The sequence below is a fragment of the Coregonus clupeaformis genome, chromosome 30 (assembly GCF_020615455.1).
Source record: "Coregonus clupeaformis isolate EN_2021a chromosome 30, ASM2061545v1, whole genome shotgun sequence".
Lineage (NCBI taxonomy): Eukaryota > Metazoa > Chordata > Actinopteri > Salmoniformes > Salmonidae > Coregonus > Coregonus clupeaformis.
Genome location: NC_059221.1, coordinates 33,263,483 through 33,284,752, shown reverse-complemented (window position 1 = coordinate 33,284,752; position 21,270 = coordinate 33,263,483). Strand labels below are relative to the sequence as shown.

Here is a 21,270-nt window from a genome sequence, read left to right as displayed (position 1 = left end):
AACTGAGTTTAAATGTATTTGGCTAAGGTGTATGTAAACTTCCGACTTCAACTGTATGTCTATTTAGGGGTTGGTTGATTCAATAGCACATCCTGATGGGAAGGATGGTGATCCAGATTGTTTGTGAACATTGCAGAGATGTGCAGCACAGTAGGAGCCATGCCAGAAATATAGGTCAGGCCACGCCCCAAAAAGCACAGGGGTACTTTAGATATTTAAATGCATCTAGCCGGGTACAGTTTCCTCACAGAATTGTAAAGCTCATCATATAGCCTAACCACCTCAGCATTTAAGGGATATTGGGTGGCTAATCAACACACCAGCTACTGCAGAGACATCCATCTCTCTCTCCCTCTCCCTCTCTATCTCTCTCTCTGTCTCTCTATCTCTCTCGGGGGTTACTGCACCAGCATTGACAGTTTCTCCCTGAAGGCATGGTAATTCAGCTCAGCTCTGTGGTAAATTAGAGGGTTCTGTTCTCCCCTTCCTAAAACAGAACCTCTGACTGTCTCTCTCTGCTGTGAAGCCTACCGCCCCTCTCATCCACTGTTTCTATTCCTGGAACAGAGGGAAGGAAGGAAGATTGTCTGTATACAGCACTGTGGCACATCACTGACAATTTAACAGCCAGTCCTCCACAGCTGTTGGAAAGAGGGGGGATACATGCATCCAATTTTTAAATGTTATTGAATGGTTGTTAATGCAATGGAGATAGTTTAGCGTAACTTCAAGTTCACTTTCATCAGGAAGCCTAGTTGTTCAGTCATTGCAATACATATTTAGTCAGCAGCACTTTAAAGATGGAATCCGCATTAGGGGAAACAGCGCCATTGTCCGCCCCAGCAGCTTTCTTCTAGTTTTTGTTCGGTGGACTAAATGGAGGTGCGGTGCATCGAGCAGTGTGATAAAAAAAATGGCAGTACATATTCTGATGTTCTATCGCCAGGCAAAAAAACTGTGTTTGTTGTTTGCAATAACTTCTTTGTTCTTGTAATATCTAAAACGGATGTGGCAGTTTCACCATTAATCATTCCAGCTTTAAGGGAGTTTAAGGGTTTAGGGGCCTCATTTATCAACCGTGCGTAAATGTTGAACTAAATTCTGGGGTACCTGGAGATTCTAGGATTTGTGTGCGCAACAAATTATTGGGATTTATCAAACTGTCGCACGCATCATATACTGTATGAATGTTTCCATTGATTAATCCGACCATAATACATATGTGGGCTCGTGAACGAGCGCTACAACCCCGCCTGGAAAACGCCCTCCATTCACCTTTTATGGTAACAAAACGGCCTCATTTGCTGTATGATTTGGAGGTATTGGAACTGGGCCATGATAGTTTCTAAAAGAAACCGCAATGGCAAATGTTATCACATTTCTGTAGAGTTGTGGGCAGAATGTTTCAATCTTTTGCAGTGTCTTTAAAAAACGAAAAACGCATGCCGCCTGTAGCGAGTGCCAAACACTGGCTGCGCATTCTGCAAGATTGATCAACCTTTCTAACAATTTATAAGTAAATGCTACTACAGCCCACACTTCTATGCAAAATACGAATTGCTGTTCAATATTTTGTTTATCAATAGATGATTGTGTTTCTATCTCCTGCCTTGGTATAGGCTCTGAGATTAAATAGGCTATTATGTCCCGCTCCTATCGCACAGCAATACTGTGCCTACCCATACTGTCTTAGGCTACCGGTCTGTTTACTTTCGCGCATAGGTGGCTATTGAAAGAGCGATGGATAAATGGTAGCCTAATATTTATTGTGTAGCGGGAATGAACTAGTCATGTCAGAAAAGGAGAGACATGCCCTGCAATATGATTATGGTTTAGGCCTATATAATACATGTAAAATAAATATATTAGGCGATCTTCTTACCAACTGCAAATGCATCTGTTTTTATCATTAAGCAAACGTTTTAATGTTTTTATTAGCCTACCATTATTATAATTCCTGTGCATCAAACACTTCCATTTCCACCTAAAGAACAATATTTGCTTGCAATACAGTTGATCAACTTTTGCGCACACATGGTTTGTGATTTGCGTGGAGATACGCACACTTTCCCGTCAAGTTCAAAATGGATAAATACCAACCTTTGCGGGAAAACTGGCACACGCAAGGTTTAGAGTATTTTTTGTGCGCACGCACTTTTATTAATGAGGCCCCTGAACAGAATCCTGTGGGAGCTGAATGGTACAGAGTCATCAGAGCAGCCCTGAACTCCCCCTATAACCTGCTATCTATCATCATCAGCCATAGAGGAATCAATACCTGGAGGAATGGATTAATTTAATCATACATCCTCCATTCATCTGAGACATATAATATGACCTGGGATCACTTTAATCTATTCATTATTCATTTCATGACATATACAAAAATATGATGCATTAGCATTCAGTAGGCTACTTAAATTATCAGGTTGACAAAGTTAATGTACAGTTCCCACACAGGGCAGGAACAAAGTAGCAGGATCCCTTCACAACCAGAGATCCCTGTCCTGAAGTGTCCTCGACCCGCACCTGGTGTTGCTCCTCTGGCCCGGAAAGTCCTCACTAACCCCACGGCCACAGTGTTAGGTCACTAGTGTGTCTTTGTAAACATAGACAGGTTTGCAATGTAAACATACAGATAGCGTTCAGTGTAACTGGGTGAAGGGGTGTATGAGCGTGGGGGGGGATCCGCAGAGATGAGCTCATAGTCTGGAACTTAGCCAAGTGTGTGTGTTCGCCTGCACTTAATGTGAGTGCTTGTTTTCTAAAGACATGGACGTTGCTTTCATAATGGCTTTACTGTCATAAATTATATGATAGTGGTGCATATGATAACATATGATTAACACATCATAGATTACTTAGTGTGTTTTGTCTCATTGTGAGATGAATCATGCTAAGCTAAACTTCCACTTAAAAAGCAAGTCTAAATCATGAATTGATGTCAATGGGAGGTTTATGTGAAAATTTGAGTTATGTGCATGTTCTTCAACAAGATAACCATGTGTATCTGATTGTATTGTTGACATGTGTTTGTGTCTCCAGGTCCCCCATATAGGTGGCTGGCACGGTGTCAGCCCCTCTGCTCTCCTGAACATGAACCACTATGCCAATAAGAAGAGTGCAGCAGAGAGCATGCTGGACGTGGCCCTGCTCATGGCCAACGCCTCCCAGCTGAAGGCTGTCCTGGAGCAGGGCCCAGACTTCTCCTTGTACACTCCCCTCATCACCCTCATCAGCATCTCCCTCAGCCTGCAGGTCACTGTGGGGGTCCTCCTCATCTTCATCGGTGAGGATAACAACACTGTCTCTCTCTGGGGGAATTTTTTACAAAAAGCGTATTGAATGCAACACTTTTGCGGTTGCATCAAATAGGCCTACATTAGACAGTTGCATTCTAACACTGCGTAATGAATGCTGTATTATGGACTCTTTTGACACTAGTCCCGCTCATGCACGCTGTCTAAATGGAGCCCCTTGTGTCTCTTAATCTTCATGAGCCCTTTGTGTCTCATCTTCATCAGTGAACATGTGTTTTATAACTTCCTCCTCCCTCAACACTTTGTGTTGACCTTAACTGTGGATGACCTCATACCTATCAAGTCCAATGTCTCCTGACAAACAACCCATTACCTACTGCAGCGTTGCTGAGGTGCTGTACCATGGCAACCAGGCATATGACCAGGTCAGAGTTCACCGGGTTTTAGTGCTGCTGTCAGCAGGCTGACCCGAGAGACGGCTGTGTGTGTGTGTGTGTGTGTGTGTGTGTATGTGTGTGTGTGTGTGTGTGTGTGTGTGTGTGTGTGTGTGTGTGTGTGTGTGTGTGTGTGTGTGTGTGTGTGTGTGTGAGGACGGGGGTGTTGAAGATTGAACTCTTCAGGCGTGACCGTACAGGCTGACAGTGACCTTGATCTTCAGCGCTGGACAGAGACTGCTCTTCATCATGTCTACATCACAGAGACTGCTCTTCATCATGTATATGTCACAGAGACTGCTCTTCATCATTTCTACATCACAGAGACTGCTCTTCATCATGTCTACATCACAGAGACTGCTGTTCATCATGTCTACATCACAGAGACTGCTCTTCATCATGTCTACATTACAGAGACTGCTGTTCATCATGTCTACATCACAGAGACTGCTCTTCATCATGTCTACATTACAGAGACTGCTGTTCATCATGTCTACATTACAGAGACTGCTGTTCATCATGTCTACATCACAGAGACTGCTCTTCATCATGTCTACATCACAGAGACTGCTGTTCATCATGTCTACATCACAGAGACTGCTCTTCATCATGTCTACATTACAGAGAATGCTGTTCATCATGTCTACATTACAGAGACTGCTGTTCATCATGTCTACATCACAGAGACTGCTCTTCATCATGTCTACATCACAGAGACTGCTGTTCATCATGTCTACATCACAGAGACTGCTCTTCATCATGTCTACATTACAGAGAATGCTGTTCATCATGTCTACATCACAGAGACTGCTGTTCATCATGTCTACATTACAGAGACTGCTGTTCATCATGTCTACATTACAGAGACTGCTGTTCATCATGTCTACATCACAGAGACTGCTCTTCATCATGTCTACATCACAGAGACTGCTCTTTGTCATGTCTACATCACAGAGACTGCTCTTTGTCATGTCTACATCACTGCCCTCACGTTTGCTCCCATGATTTCTGCACCATATCACTCTGGTTTAAATTATTATTTTCTTGTGAAACCAGAGAGTTAATGATGGGTGCAGGTCACATCACTGTAACTAATCTCTTACAGTGTCCAGTAGGAAAACACTTAGGATGTCCAGCCCATATGTTTTTAACCACTCTCTCAGCATTAACACTCATTCACCAAGTCACAAGGCTTCTATACTAAATACTAAATTGGTGGTGCGTGCTGTGAATGCCCTACAAACCATCCCCCCTGGGCCGGGCCAGACACACACAGCCAGAGACAGAGGCAGGGTTCTTCACACCATTTAAGGTGGTGGCACCTTAATTGGGCAGGATGTGCTCGTGGTAATGGCTGGAGAAGAATGGGTGGAATGGTATCAAATACATCAAACACATGGTTTCCTTCTACTGACTGTGTCCTGGTCACACATACAGTACCAGTCAAAAGGTTTGGACACAGCTACTCATTCAAGGGTTTTTCTTTATTTTTACAATTTTCTACATTGTAGAATAATAGTGAAGACATCAAAACTATGAAATAACACATATGGAATCATGTAGTAACCAAAAAAGTGTTAAACAAATCAAAATATATTTTATATTTGAGATTCTTCAAATAAATCACAGACAGTGTCACCAGCAAAGCACCCCCACACCATAACACCTCCTCCTCCATGCTTTACGGTGGGAAATACACATGCAGAGATCTTCCGTTCACCCACACTGCGTCTCACAAAGACTCGGCGGTTGGAACCAAAAATCTCCAATTTGGACTCCAGACCAAATTTCCACTGGTCTAATGTCCATTGATCGTGTTTCTTGGCCCAAGCAGGTCTCTTCTTCTTATTGGTGTCCTTTAGTAGTGGTTTCTTTGCAGCAATTCGACCATGAAGGCCTGATTCACAAAGTCCCCTCTGAACAGTTGATGTTGAGATGTGTCTGTGACTTGAACTCTGTGAAGCATTTATTTGGGCTGCAATTTCTGAGGCTGGTAACTCTAATGAACTTATCCTCTGCAGCAGAGGTAACTCTGGGTCTTCCATTCCTGTTGTGGCAGTCTTCATGAGAGCCAGTTTCATCATAGCGTTTGATGGTATTTGCGACTGCACTTGAAGAAACTTTCAAAGTTCTTGAAATGTTCCGTACTGACTGACCTTCATGTCTTAAAGTAATAATGGACTGTCATTTCTCTTTGCTTATTTGAGCTGTTCTTGCCATAATATGGACTTGGTCTTTTACCAAATAGGGCTATCTTCTGTATACCCCCCACCTTGTCACAACACAACTGATTGGCTCAAACGCATTAAGAAGGAAAGAAATTCCACAAATTAACTTTTGAGAAGGCACACCTGTTAATTGAAATGCATTCCCGGTTACTACCTCATGAAGCCGGTTGAGAGAATGCCAAGAGTGTGCAAAGCTGTCATCAAGGCAAAGGGTGGCTATTTGAAGAATCTCAAATATAAAATATATTTTTATTTGTTTAACACTTTTGACCGGTAGTGTACAGTGGGGGGGAAAAGTATTTAGTCAGCCACCAATTGTGCAAGTTCTCCCACTTAAAAAGATGAGAGAGGCCTGTAATTTTCATCATAGGTACACGTCAACTATGACAGACAAAATGAGGGAAAAAAATCCAGAAAATCACATTGTAGAATTTTTAATGAATTTATTTGCAAATTATGGTGGAAAATAAGTATTTGGTCAATAACAAAAGTTTCTCAATACTTTGTTATATACCCTTTGTTGGCAATGACACAGGTCAAACGTTTTCTGTAAGTCTTCACAAGGTTTTCACACACTGTTGCTGGTATTTTGGCCCATTCCTCCATGCAGATCTCCTCTAGAGCAGTGATGTTTTGGGGCTGTCGCTGGGCAACACGGTCTTTCAACTCCCTCCAAAGATTTTCTATGGGGTTGAGATCTGGAGACTGGCTAGGCCACTCCAGGACCTTGAAATGCTTCTTACGAAGCCACTCCTTCGTTGCCCGGGTGGTGTGTTTGGGATCATTGTCATGCTGAAAGACCCAGCCACGTTTCATCTTCAATGCCCTTGCTGATGGAAGGAGGTTTTCACTCAAAATCTCACGATACATGGTCCCATTCATTCTTTCCTTTACACGGATCAGTCGTCCTTGTCCCTTTGCAGAAAAACAGCCCCAAAGCATGATGTTTCCACCCCCATGCTTCACAGTAGGTATGGTGTTCTTTGGATGCAACTCAGCATTCTTTGTCCTCCAAACACGACGAGTTGAGTTTTTACCAAAAAGTTATATTTTGGTTTCATCTGACCATATGACATTCTCCCAATCCTCTTCTGGATCATCCAAATGCACTCTAGCAAACTTCAGACGGGCCTGGACATGTACTGGCTTAAGCAGGGGGACACGTCTGCCACTGCAGGATTTGAGTCCCTGGCGGCGTAGTGTGTTACTGATGGTAGGCTTTGTTACTTTGGTCCCAGCTCTCTGCAGGTCATTCACTAGGTCCCCCCGTGTGGTTCTGGGATTTTTGCTCACCGTTCTTGTGATCATTTTGACCCCACGGGGTGAGATCTTGCGTGGAGCCCCAGATCGAGGGAGATTATCAGTGGTCTTGTATGTCTTCCATTTCCTAATAATTGCTCCCACAGTTGATTTCTTCAAACCAAGCTGCTTACCTATTGCAGATTCAGTCTTCCCAGCCTGGTGCAGGTCTACAATTTTGTTTCTGGTGTCCTTTGACAGCTCTTTGGTCTTGGCCATAGTGGAGTTTGGAGTGTGACTGTTTGAGGTTGTGGACAGGGGTCTTTTATACTGATAACAAGTTCAAACAGGTGCCATTAATACAGGTAACGAGTGGAGGACAGAGGAGCCTCTTACAGAAGAAGTTACAGGTCTGTGAGAGCCAGAAATCTTGCTTGCTTGTAGGTGACCAAATACTTATTTTCCACCATAATTTGCAAATACATTTATTAAAAATCCTACAATGTGATTTTCTGGATTTTTTTTCACAATTTGTCTGTCATAGTTGACGTGTACCTATGATGAAAATTACAGGCCTCTCTCATCTTTTTAAGTGGGAGAACTTGCACAATTGGTGGCTGACTAAATACATTTTTTTCCCCACTGTATATATATACAGCTGCGGAAGAAATTAAGAGACCACTACAAAATTATCAGTTTCTCTGGTTTTACTATTTATAGGTATGTGTTTGGGTAAAAATAACATTTTTGTTTTATTCTATAAACTACTGACAACATTTCTCCCAAATTCCAAATAAAAAATTGTCATTTAGAGCATTTATTTGCAGAAAATGACAACTGGTCAAAATAACAAAAAAGATGAAACTGTTTGAGAGAATGCCAAAAGTGTGCAAAGCTGTCATCAAGACAAAGGGCGGCTATTTGAAGAATCTCAAATATAAAATATATTTTGATTTGTTTAACACTTTTTTGGTTACTACATGATTCCATATGTGTTATTTCATAGTTTTGATGTCTTCACAATTATTCTACAATGTAAAAAATAAAGAAAAACCCTTGAATAAGTAGGTGTGTCCAAACTTTTGACTGGTAGTGTATGTTTACTCTGAGCTAAGTGTCAAGGGGTGCTGAAGGTGGGTGTGGTGCATGAATCAAGCGCAGGACGCAGAAGCTCAGTCCAAAAGACTTTAGTGCAATATTCACGTAGGAAAATAAGCACAATAAGCCCGAAGGCGAAATCACGGCGCACACAGGCGTCAAACAAACGGCGCACTAACATGTGCGAAAAACCTCTCCAAAACACTGGAGGGAAGTATGTAGCTCCAACACGAAAACAGAAGAGCAATCACACACAAAGACAAACACAACCAACGAGAACTAAATAGGACACTAACGAGGACTAACAAGACACAGGTGTACAACATCAAGACAAAACGAAAGAACATGAAACATAGATCGGTGGCAGCTAGTACTCCGGGGACGACGACCGCCGAAGCCTGCCCGAACCAGGAGGAGGAGCAGCCTCGGCCGAAACCGTGACAGTACACCCCCTTGACGTGCGGCCTCGGGGTCGACCAGGAGGACGCGGAGCAGGGCGCGCGGGATGGTCCCGGTGAAACTCCGACAGGAGAGATGGGTCTAGGATGTCCCTCCGCGGCACCCAGCACCGCTCCTCCGGGCCGTACCCCTCCCACTCCACGAGATACTGGAGACCCCCCATCCAGCGTCTGGAGTCCAAGATGGACCGAACGGTGTACGCCGGAGCCCCCTCGATGTCCAGTGGGGGCGGAGGAGTCTCTCCAATCTCATTGTCCTGGAGTGGACCAGCTACCACCGGCCTGAGAAGAGACACATGGAACGAGGGGTTAATATTCTTATACTCAACAGGTAGATGTAACCTATAACACAACTCTGTTCAATCTTCTCAGGACTTTAAAGGGCCCTCACAAACCGCCTGACCCAGCTTCCCGGCAGGGCAGGCGGAGGGGTAGGTTTCTGGTAGAGAGCCAGACTCGATCTCCGGGTGCGTACACCGGCCCCTCACTGCGGTGGAGATCGGCGCTCGCCGTTGTGACGAAGGACGGCCCGCTGCAGGTGGACGTGGGCAGCGTTCCACGTCTCTTCCCAGCGCCTCATCCAATCATCCACCGCAGGGCCTCGATCTGGCTCTGCTGCCACGGTGCCAGAACCGGCTGGTAACCTAACACACATTGGAAGGGGGTTAGGTTGGTAGAGGAGTGGCGGAGAGAGTTCTGGGCCATCTCGGCCCAGGGAATGTACCGTGCCCACTCCTCAGGCCGGTCCTGGCAATACGACCTCAGAAACCTACCCACATCCTGGTTGACACGTTCTACCTGCCCGTTACTCTCCGGGTGGTACCCTGAGGTAAGGCTAACCGAGACCCCCAAACGCTCCATGAACGCTCTCCAAACACGGGAGGTAAACTGGGGGCCTCGATCAGACACTATATCCTCGGGTACCCCGTAATGCCGGAAGACGTGGGTAAATAGGGCCTCAGCGGTCTGTAGGGCAGTAGGAAGACCCGACATAGGGAGAAGACGACAGGCCTTAGAGAACCGGTCCACAACGACCAGGATGGTGGTATTCCCCTGAGAGAGGGGAAGGTCTGTCACAAAATCCACCGAGAGGTGGGACCATGGTCGTTGTGGAACGGGCAGGGGTTGTAGCTACCCCTGGGCAGATGTCGGGGCGCCTTACACTGGGCGCACACCGAGCAGGAGGAGACATAAACCCTCACATCCCTAGCCAAAGTAGGCCACCAGTATTTAGTGCTAAGGCAATGCACTGTCCGGCCAATACCCGGATGTCCAGAGGAGGGTGACGTGTGAGCCCAGTAAATGAGTCGATCCCGAATCTCGAGCGGAACGTACTTCCGACCCTCAGGACACTGTGGAGGGCTGGGGTCGGTACGCAACGCCTTCGCTCGATTTCGGCATCGACCTCCCACACCACCGGTGCCACAAGGCAAGACTCCGGTAGTATGGGAGTAGGCTCAGCGGACCTCTCCTCCGTGTCATACCGCCGGGACAGCGCATCTGCCTTACCATTCTGGGACCCAGGGATGTACGTGATTTTAAATACGAACCTGGTGAGAAACATACTCCATCGAGCCTGGCGAGGGTTCAGTCTCCTCACTGCCCGGATGTACTCCAGGTTCCGATGGTCAGTCAAAATGAGGAAAGGGTGTTGAGCCCCCTCAAGCCAATGCCTCCACACCTTAAGGGCTTGAACTACAGCTAACAGCTCCCTGTCCCCAACGTCATAGTTACGCTCCGCCGGGCTGAGCTTTTTTGAGTAAAAGCACAGGGGCGGAGTTTAGGTGGCGTGCCGGACCGTTGAGAGAGAACGGCCCCTATACCTGCCTCAGACGCGTCCACCTCAACCTGAAAGGGTAATGCGGGATCCGGATGCGCCAGCACCGAGCCGACGTAAACAGGTCCTTCAGTCTCCCAAAGGCCCTGTCCGCATCAGCTGACCACTGCAGGCGCACCGGACCCCCTTTCAGAAGGGACGTGATGGGAACTGCCACCTGTCCAAAACCCCGGATAAACCTCCGGTAGTAATTCGCAAAGCCCAAGAACTGCTGCACCTCTTTTACAGTGGTTGGGGTTTGCCAATTACGCACAGCGGACACACGATCCACCTCCATTCTCACCCCTGACGCGGACAACCGATAACCCAAAAAGGAGACCGACTCCTGGAAAAACAGACATTTCTCTGCCTTGACATATAGGTCGTGCTCCAACAGCCTCCTCAATACACGACGCACCAGGGTTACATGCTCGGCTCGGGTAGACGAGTACACCAGAATATCATCAATGTACCCCGACCACCCCTTGTCCCTGCATATCCCGGAAAATGTCATCTACGAAGGATTGGAAGACTGATGGAGCATTCATCAACCCATATGGCATGACAAGATACTCGAAATGACCTGACGTGGTACTAAACGCTGTCTTCCATTCGTCGCCCTCCCTAATGCGCACCAAGTTATACGCGCTCCTGAGATCCAATTTTGTGAAAAACCGCGCTCCATGCAATGACTCCGTCATGGTCGCAATCAGAGGAAGTGGATAACGGTATTTCACAGTAATCTGATTGAGACCACGGTAATCAATGCACGGGCGCAACCCTCCATCTTTCTTCTTCACAAAAAAGAAGCTCGAGGAGGCGGGAGAAGTGGAGGGCCGAATGTATCCCTGTCTCAAAGATTCGGCTACATAAGTCTCCATAGCTTTTCTCTCCTCTTGAGACAAAGGATACACATGGCTCCGTGGGAGCGCTGCTCCTGCCTGGAGATCAATCGCACAATCCCCCTGTCTATGAGGAGGCAACTGCGTCGCCCTAGTTTTACTAAACACAAGAGCTAAATCCCCATATTCAGGCGGACTTTCCACCGAAGTCGCCCCCACGGAAACACCCAGACATCGCCCCTCGCACTGAGCAGACCACCCATCGAGAGCCCTCTGTTGCCACGAAATAGCAGGGTTATGGGTGCTTAACCAGGGAATTCCCAGCACCACTGGGTACGCAGGAGAGTCGATCAGATACAGCTGTATAGTCTCTTCATGACCCCCCTGCGCACACATCCTAAGTGGCGCTGTGATCTCCCTAATCAACCCTGACCCCAACGGGCGGCTATCTAAGGCATGAATGGGAAAAGGTTTGTCAACAGGTAGGAGAGGGATCCCTAAATCTAAACAAAACTTCCGATCAACAAAATTCCCAGCTGCGCCTGAATCTACTAGCGCCTTATGCTGGGAATGAGGTGCAACCTGTGGAAAACAAACAGGTATACAAAAGTGCGCAACAGAAAGCTCTGGGTAAGTGGGACGTCTACTCACCTGGGAGGCCCCCCAGTGCGTGGCCTGTTGTCTTCTCCCCGGAGAACCCTCCCCAGCACCTGGCCGCAGTGTGCCCTCCACGACCGCACTCTGGTGCAGGAGACAGGCCCCCTCGGGCTCCTCCTCCTCCTTTCTCTAGCGCCGGCACCCCCGAGCTCCATAGGGCTCGGCTCGGAGGTGCCGGAGGGCGGAATGGACGGACCCCCTCGGGACGTCCACGGGTGGCCAGCAGGGTGTCCAGACGGATGGACATATCGACCAACTGGTCGAAGGTAAGATGGGTATCCCTGCAGGCCAACTCACGTTGAACGTCCTCCCGTAGGATACATCGAAAATGGTCGATGAGGGCCCGTTCATTCCACCCTGCGTCCGCCGCTAGAGTCCGGAACTCTAGAGCAAACGCCTGTGCGCTCCTCCTTCCCTGTCTCAGGTGGACTAGACGCTCCCCGCCGCTTTGCCCCCAGGTGGATGGTCGAACACGGCCTTGAAGCGACGGGAGAACTTCGGCGTAGGAGATGGTGTTGGCGTCCATCTTCCTCCACTCGGCGTTAGCCCACTCCAACGCCTTGCCCGTGAGACAGGAGATGAGGGCGGAAACGCTCTCGTGTCCCGAGGGCACCGGGTGTACAGTGGCCAGGTAGAGCTCCACCTGCAGGAGGAACCCCTGACACCCGGCAGCTGTTCCGTCATACGCCCTCGGGAGCGAGAGCCGAATCCCCCTGGGTTCCGGACCTGGGACTGGTGGACCGGCCGATGGGGTTGGCAGGGTAGGTGGAGGTGTGGGTACCCCGCTGGCCTCCCATCGGTGTAAGGTGTTGATGACGTCCTGTAGAGCGGTCCCCAGTTGTCGTATCTGGTCATCTTGCCCGCGGACATGCTCCTCGAGCGACTCAGGCGTAACTGCAGATCCTGCTGATTCCATTCTGGTGTGTGATTCTGTCAAGGGGTGCTGAAGGTGGGTGTGGTGCATGAATCAAGCGCAGGACGCAGAAGCTCAGTCCAAAATACTTTAGTGCAATATTCACGTAGGAAAATAAGCACAATAAGCCCGAAGGCGAAATCACGGCGCACACAGGCGTCAAACAAACGGCGCACTAACATGTGCGAAAAACCTCTCCAAAACACTGGAGGGAAGTACGTAGCTCCAACACGAAAACAGAAGAGCAATCACACACAAAGACAAACACAACCAACGAGAACTAAATAGGACACTAACGAGGACTAACAAGACACAGGTGTACAACATCAAGACAAAACCAAACGAACATGAAACATAGATCGGTGGCAGCTAGTACTCCGGGGACGACGACCGCCGAAGCCTGCCCGAACCAGGAGGAGGAGCAGCCTCGGCCGAAACTGTGACACTAAGCAGAAGAGAGTTGGCAGAGTTAGTCCGTGGTACATGAGGACCAGGCCTGAGAGACACTTATACAAAACAGTATGTCACTATGGACTGGCTCCAGTCCCGGGCTAGCTGCTGTCACTCATTCATGATTATACTTTTTATGTGTGTGTAGAGTTATCTGTGTGTGTGTGAGAGAGAGTCTATGTTTGCATGCGTGTGTGTTTGCACGTGCATGCTGTGAGTGTGTATAAAGCTCATGTGTACCAACTTCCCCTGTTCTCTCCACAGTGCGGTGGAACTTGAATGACCAGAGTAAGCACTTCAGACTGAATGTAATGGAGAACCTTGCCACAGGCCTCATCTTCATCATCGTAGTAGTCAACGTCTTCATCACTGCCTTCGGAGTACAGAAACCCAATCAGAAAGCCTGACCAGGACACGGACAGGCATCACCACCCCCTTAGGTACACACACACACACACACACACACACACACACACACACACACACACACACACTCTTTCTCTCTTCTCCCCTCTCTCTCTCAAACTCAAACAGGAATTGTTTGCACTTTCCCCCAATAGTTTGTCCATGACTCAGCAGCTGTCCTGTTCTCCCTATCTCCTGACCTTCCTAAACGCCCCTGCTCCACCAACCTGACCCATAAACACGCACTGTTCCAGGGCTCCACGGAAACTTCCACTAGAAAACACCCCCCAACAAAACTCAACTACTGTTTGTCCAGAACCCTTTTGTCCCAATGAGAGAGAGGTTTGCTTTCATAAACAACACTGTGTGTTTGTGTAGGAGACCAACAGGAAAACAGAGACAACAGCCAGGGACCATGTGACCTCACTGTCTGCCTCCTGCCCTGTCCCATAGTTATCCCCAGCAAGCAAGCACACACACACATGCACGCACACACACTTTCCCTATCTCTCTATCTCGCTCACTCTCACTCACACTCACACACATATACTCCGACACACAGCATTGAGGAAGGCTGAGCACCGAGTTTAAATGTTTTATCACATTTATGAGGTGAAAGGAGGACGTCATGGGTCTTGTCCAGACAGCCTGGGCCACTGGGCCTGACAGGTCTGAGCAGAACATGTATGGAAAGAAAGAGTCTGTGCCTCACTCTCAAAACACTGACCTACGCTTAGCTAAACATAGAGAACACATTCAACTTGTGTCGTAGTCTCGTAGTATCATATCAACTGCATTTAAATGGAGCAAATCGTTGCAGCATTGAGTAGCAGTTGATGTGAAACTTGATCAATAAAAGAGCTAGCTGGCTAGTTGCACCACTGATGATCTTGTCTCAGACCAAGACACACAGAGGAGCTGTGAGAAGAGTGCATGGTTATTTTGGTTGTGTGGTGACTCACTATCATCAGATGCAGATAGAGAAAGAACTGCTGATTAAAACTGAGGCCTTGATTAGACTGTGTCTCAGTACTGTCACCGCATACACAATTAACATGTCACTTTCTCAGACTCTGTACATCCTTTTACCATTGGTTAGCTTAATGTAATAGAAATAGCTAAAACAAATCTAGTTTGACGGTTCTGTTCTTACCGCTCAAAATAAGATCATATGGCATTGTAACCCTAGGTTTGGCAGGGACACCCATAACTGCTATTGTAGCTATGTACTGATGGAGTCTGAGGGAAGGTGACATCATAAACTAATGACACATTTTCCCCCTTTCTTTCCCATAGCTTCCATTGGTAACCATGGAATCACGCAGACAGACCATGATCCAGATAGTGACACACAGATCCACTCTATCCAGGACCATAGAAAGATCTATAAACATTCTGTATATATATTGCTCTCATGCACTGTTTCTGGCTCTAACTCAGTGTAATACCCCTGAGTTGGTTGGAGGAGGCAGTCTCTGGAATGAAAATAACATCTGAAGGATTTCATATTCAGATGCGCATCATCATCATGGCTGCAGATCTTTCTAAGTGGGACTAATAGCTGTCTGTCTGTTAGGACTGGGAATACTGGGATTCAAACAGAACAATCACTCTAGTGACACCCTCCCAACTCCCTGTAACACCTGCCCACCCCCTCACCCCTCCGATCTGCCGCTCACCCCCTTATACCCATCCTGTCCCTCGCCCTCCCATCCGCTCTTTGATCTGGGTCTCTCTACAGACAGGAACAGATATGGAAACACAGAGCTCACTGAAGCAAAGCTGCTGAGAATAGACACCAGGAATCTGACTGCCACAGAGAATCATCATCTACCAGACGTCACTCATCTTCTATCTCACTGTAACCAGTATGGGTACTAGAGGAGATTCCATAGAGGAGAAATACACATCTTCACTTGAACTGCAGAATACTAACCACACCTGTCCGGAAGTGTAAAGCTGCTCTGGCACTTGTGATCATCTTCATAGCAGTTCATTTCATCATCCTCTTTGTCTTCCCCGCAGATGTCTCTGGACTAGGTCAGGAGTGCCCTCTAGTGGTATTGTTGGTGCCATTGCAATGATGTGAGATCTTCGTATTACATTGTCAGGTTACCACTCACAGATCTACCTCCTGCTCTGGTAACGAATTAATGTAATGTGTAAGTGTGTTATTTGTGTAAACCAATCACATTTTTGTGTGAAGTTTTGTATTGTATCCCACCCCTGATTTACTTCCAAACAAGTCACACCAAAATTAAATGTTAAAAAGTAGAGCTGTTACTAACACTAGCAGTGTTTTAGCATGTGTGTACAAGTATGTGCAGTAGTCTATTCTTGTTTTTTCCCCTACTATTCTTAAACAGAATAGTTATGCTTTATTTGTCCTATTTCACACATGTACAAGTGTGTATTAATATGCATGTGTGAATTGGATATGTGTTTTTTTGCATTTTCCACTATCCGCGGGACACCCCGGAGAGTGGGGTCACGGAATTTGCCTGGTCTTTGCTTCAAAACAAATTATCTTCAACTGGTGCAACTATCAAAACGCAACCAAACACTTTCCAGTATTATAGCACATTCACATTTCTTTCCATCAAAAGAAAACAAAATTCAAGATAAGAATTATGTTATTTATTATGGTGATATTCCTCAGTTCTCTGTTAACAATGGGTTAGAAACAAGCTGTAATTGTGAAACAGTCTCTCAGTGCAACTACATGTGAAGACATGCAAGGGGTAGTGTAAGGGTGACTTGGAGACTGCGAATAAGCTGTTGATTGTTGATCACAGTGTTAGGAGGCACTGAGCGGTGACAATGGATGTGTTGCTAAGGACACTCAGAAACTGTGGTGTGTAAAACACAGTGACAACATTCAAACAACAGACTGGTTAGGCTTTCAGTCTTTCAGTTCAAACTGAGGTACACTGCAGACTTACAGTCTCCTTCCACTCCTGATATGTGAAGAAATCATTCATTCCCTCAGTAAAAATTAAATGTTTAGGGCTTTCAAGTTAGCCCACAATCAAAGGTTCAGATTAAGTTAACCAGGGCATTTTGGTTTCCTGTGATGTTTAAGAAAGCATATATGACATTTTTACAAAGAGCATTGAGGCACTATGTCTGATTATATAAAGACATATTCAATGAATAAGTAAAATGTTCACTTAAAAATGCAGGGGTACTGTTAAAATACAATACTACTTATAAGTATGTACAAATCATTTAAAAAAAGAATAGCACCTTTTAGTTCCCCCTGCTGGTAAATGTTTGGCATTGCAAAGATAATTGTTTTAGCATTTTCTCAAAATGTCATTCTTTAGCATTTCTCACTGAATATGGCCTTATTGAATTCTGGATCCATCCTTGGCGTAGGCTAGGAGAACCTCACTGGTCTCTCTGCCCAGTCCCAGCACTGAGAAGCTCAGAAATGGACCAGTACCACTCAAATTACCCTCTGTAGGACAGAGACAGAGGGAAAGGAAGTGAGGAATAGAGAGAGAGGGGAAGAAAGAAATAGAGAGAAATAGATAAACGTGAATGACAACGAGAGCGTGATAGGTCAAGGATAAAAGGAAAGCATTGGGGAATAAAAGTGGAGAGAGAGGGAGGGTGAATGCGTCGATGACACTATATGAAACACAACCGTCTATTCCTTCCATAGTTACCAAATCAGTGCACGTCATTGCACAGTGAACATCCGCTTCTAAGGCATTTTCAATCATTCAATGGGAAACCTTTTCTTCCTGAATGAAGACTTACCTCCATAATAACAGAGCAGAGCTAAGCCCACTGCAAGGCTGAAACAACTCAGGAAGAACAGAGGTCCTGCAGAGAGAAAGAGAGAGAGATAGTATGCATCATCTTGATGAGGGGGAACTGGACCGTGTAAATGGTAAGACAATCTCATAACATGGTAGACAGACAGAGACAGACAGGCAGCATCATACTGAGTGATGTTATACCCATGGCTTCCTCTAAAGAAAACATCTCTCTCGCGGCCGTCTGATTGGTAGTTACTGGTTCATTAGAACTGTATATCAGAGATGACCCACTTCTCTGTTGGACGTTACCTTTGACCTACTGTAAGCATAACAAAGTTGTCAAAGGAATGAGGATAGAGGTTGGTTTGCGTGTGTGTGTGCGTGACACGTGAGCTGGTCTGACCCATAAAGTCGCTTTGGATAAAAGCGTCTGCTAAATGGCATATTACATTACATTTACATTATAAAAGCAGAGAACTGGGGCTGATCAGACTGAATGGAGGTTACTAAAATGATGCTTATCTGAGGTTATAGAGGTAACAGATTTGCATTCTGAAGGAACTGTCAACTTGTATCCAGTCAAGTCCTTAGTTATCGTTGGCACTATAGTGTAATATTACATATACCCCTGTCATTAAGTACATATCTCTCCATGCGGCGGGCCACAGTGTTAGTCCCCATTGGGTCTGCAGGCTCTAGAACAGAGACACACGGAACACTGTTAGTCCGTCTCCACAACATCACACACAGACACACAAATCAGCAAACATCTGCAAATAGGACATTTACAGTGAAAGAGACAGATATAGAAACACACAGAGAAAGAGAGAGAGGGAAACAACCGGTATACAGACAGACAGACACACAGCAAGAGATCAGTAAATCTCCTCAGTGCTGTACCTCTTCTGCGGCTGACTCTGGTAGGCAGGTTGAAATAGACCTCGTAGGCGTGGATCTGAAGCCCCCTGTACAACTCATGACACGCCTCCTCTCCCTTCCCCTGCAGGTGCACCAGCAGCTCAGCCAATCGTACCGCAGTGGGCACACTCAGGTTCCTGAACTGGAGCAGAATTAGACAAGCATCCAATCACAAGTGTCCAAACAACTGCCTTATGTCCAATTATTCGTAGTGCATTCATGGATCTGTAATAAGTCCTTCATCCTGACTGTTATTGTCCAGTATTCCCTAGAATCACAAAATACAACACAACAAATTGCAAAAACAGAAAGATTGCGAATTGCATGACCACTTGTGGCTGTATATGTAGAGGCCTAGAGGGTGAGGGTGCCCCGGTAAGAGTGGTGATGTAAAGCTGTGTGCACCTTGAAGTGAAGTACTCAATCCCCTCAGAGATTTAACATACTCACTAGGCTACTTACCCTCTGGGCCTCCTTGTCAGTCAGTATCTGAGGGTAGGTCCTGTTGAGCTGCAGCACCAGCCTGTCCACCAGCTCAGTGTGCATCCTCTGGTCTGAACACAGGAACTGGGAGTCCCTCTGCAGCTGCACATGGTAGCCGTCTGAGCCTGACCAGGGAGCTAGGGAATGCAGGAGATAAGGCACAAATAAATACACACTTTAAATAAAGGATCTTTTTTTATTTTTTATTTGTATGTATAGCAAACATAGGACTTTGGTTTCAGAAGCACATACATGGTCTCTTGCAATGCAATAGAGTGACCAAGGCACGCCCCTAAGGCACGCCCCTAAATGCTGTAACTGAACTAGTGTGACTGAGGTCGGATTAAAGAGGCAGGTCTAATTGTAACTGAATCCTTGGCACTGAACAGCACCGTTGGCTGTCTACACTAGAGTCTATTCTGTTAACCAGTGTTGTAGGCATTAGTCCTTCAAGAGGAATTAGTGGTTAAGAGGTTTAGTGTCCCCTTTTAGAAACATTAATTGATCTTGTCACGCAAGGGGCACACTGCCTTAGTGAAGATGCACCTTGCAAAAGAGAAAGTGTTTACATTCAGTATTTACTCTCGTTGGCTACAGTGTTGCATGCATGGCAACATTAGTTGAAGCATTGCTTGCATAACCCTTGGTACAAAGTATCAAATTGCTGTTGGCATATATATTTATATATGTTATAGTAGGTCTACTAAAATGTAAATCATATTTACAGTATTTGTGATAAATGTAGGTCAAATGTTGGTAAAATAACCAAGTAAAATACGACCAATAGGCTACTGTAGCTTGATTTGTTATTGCGATTGAGAAGGTCAGCAACAGCAAGCCAACAGGTCGTGGCGGCGACTCGACATGGTGGCGATAGTGTGTGACAGATTGTCCTCTGCTGCGCATGATTCGTACATAACCAACTCAAAAGTCCAAAAGCTCTATTCAAATTCACTAACCTGCCATGGAAGAAAACGGAGATAAGGCTTGAGGCTTCCCCCTGTTCGACCGATGACCACCTCTTAGCTAACTTCCTGCTCTCCCTACTTTGACGCTCTTTCCATGTTGACAGCACAACCGGCCGTGCTGTAGCCTAGTGCACGAAGGTCTATAAAGAGTGGCGTCACCGGCTGATAAATGGTAGCCTAATAGTTAAATGTCTAAGCTACTATGCAAGAATGTGTACCTACACTGTTATTACACGGTAGCCTACCTACCTATGGAACTAATTTTGTATTGAATTTTTTACATTTTATTTAACATTTTCCATACAGACAAAACCAACAATATTTTCATACAGACAAAACCAACAATAACACACACACTATATACATCTCTGGAAAAAATTAAGAGACCACTGCAACTTTTTCTTAAATCAGCATCTCTACATGTATGAAAGCCATTCCATTCCAGTGTCTGTTGAATTCCAACACAGGCACACCTCATTCTACTGAATTAGGTACTGATTAGGTGATCACATGAACCAAATCTTATTTAACGAGGAAAAGTATAAAAACCACTGCTGTGGTCATCACTATCCTCTTGCAATAGGACCAGCTGGATGGCAAAAACAGTGCTAATAGTACCTCAAAAGTAATATTAATAAAAAAATAACTATTGACCATTCCAAAAGAGTTGAAAATGAATGTTTTGAGTGAGGAAAAGAAGGGTTCAATTCTGGCTTTACTGGCAGAGGGATACAGTGAGCGTCAGGTTGCTTCCATCCTTAAAATTTCAAAGACGGCGGTTCATAAGAACAAGGTCAAGCAGCAGACATTGGGGACAACAAAGCTACAGACCGGCAGAGGGCGAAAACGACTCTCTACTGACCGGGATGACCGCCAACTCATTCGAATGTCACTCAACAACCGTAGGATAACATCAAGTGACCTACAAAAAGAATGGCAAACGGCAGCTGGGGTGAAGTGCACAGCAAGGACGGTTCGAAACAGGCTCCTAGGGGCAGGGCTGAAGTCGTGCAAAGCTAGAAAAAAGCCCTTCATCAATGAGAAGCAGAAGAGCCAGGCTGAGGTTTGCAAAAGACCATAAGGATTGGACCGTAGAGGACTGGAGTAAGGTCATCTTCTCTGATGCGTCCAATTTTCAACTCTGCCCAACACCTGGTCATCTAATGGTTAGACGGAGACCTGGAGAGGCCTACAAGCCACAGTGTCTCGCACCCACTGTGAAATTTGGTGGAGGATCGGTGATGATCTGGGGGTGCTTCAGGAAGGCTGGAATCGGGCAGATTTGTCTTTGTGAAGGACGCATGAATCAAGCCACGTACAAGGTTGTCCTGGAA

The 21,270-nt window shown here is 46.1% G+C and overlaps 2 protein-coding genes across 3 annotated transcripts in view; one reads left to right on the top strand and one right to left on the bottom strand.

The window, feature by feature from the left end:
• The window catches only part of LOC121546537 (ninjurin-1-like), a 33,079-nt gene extending 16,965 nt beyond the window's left edge, over positions 1-16,114 (top strand). The window contains exons 2-4 of the mRNA XM_041857790.2: positions 3,046-3,289; positions 13,660-13,835; positions 15,097-16,114. Coding sequence (XP_041713724.1) covers positions 3,046-3,289; positions 13,660-13,802 — 387 coding nt within the window. The 3' untranslated portion in view covers positions 13,803-13,835; positions 15,097-16,114. The remainder of the gene's footprint in view (positions 1-3,045; positions 3,290-13,659; positions 13,836-15,096) is intronic.
• Positions 16,115-16,422: 308 nt separating this feature from the next.
• On the bottom strand, positions 16,423-20,061 carry LOC121546538 (caspase recruitment domain-containing protein 19). 2 transcript variants are annotated; one of them, XM_041857791.1, is made up of 6 exons: positions 19,928-20,061; positions 18,948-19,105; positions 18,468-18,627; positions 18,194-18,262; positions 17,566-17,631; positions 16,423-17,260 (listed from the first exon to the last, which is right to left on the bottom strand). In XM_041857791.1, exons 1-6 carry the CDS (start codon positions 19,932-19,934, stop codon positions 17,148-17,150), a joined length of 573 nt encoding a protein of 190 aa, XP_041713725.1. In that variant the 5' UTR covers positions 19,935-20,061; the 3' UTR covers positions 16,423-17,147. The 2 variants fall into 2 exon arrangements, with proteins under 2 accessions (XP_041713725.1, XP_041713726.1); XM_041857792.1 differs by lacking the exon at positions 18,194-18,262.
• Between the last annotated feature and the right edge of the window lie 1,209 nt (positions 20,062-21,270).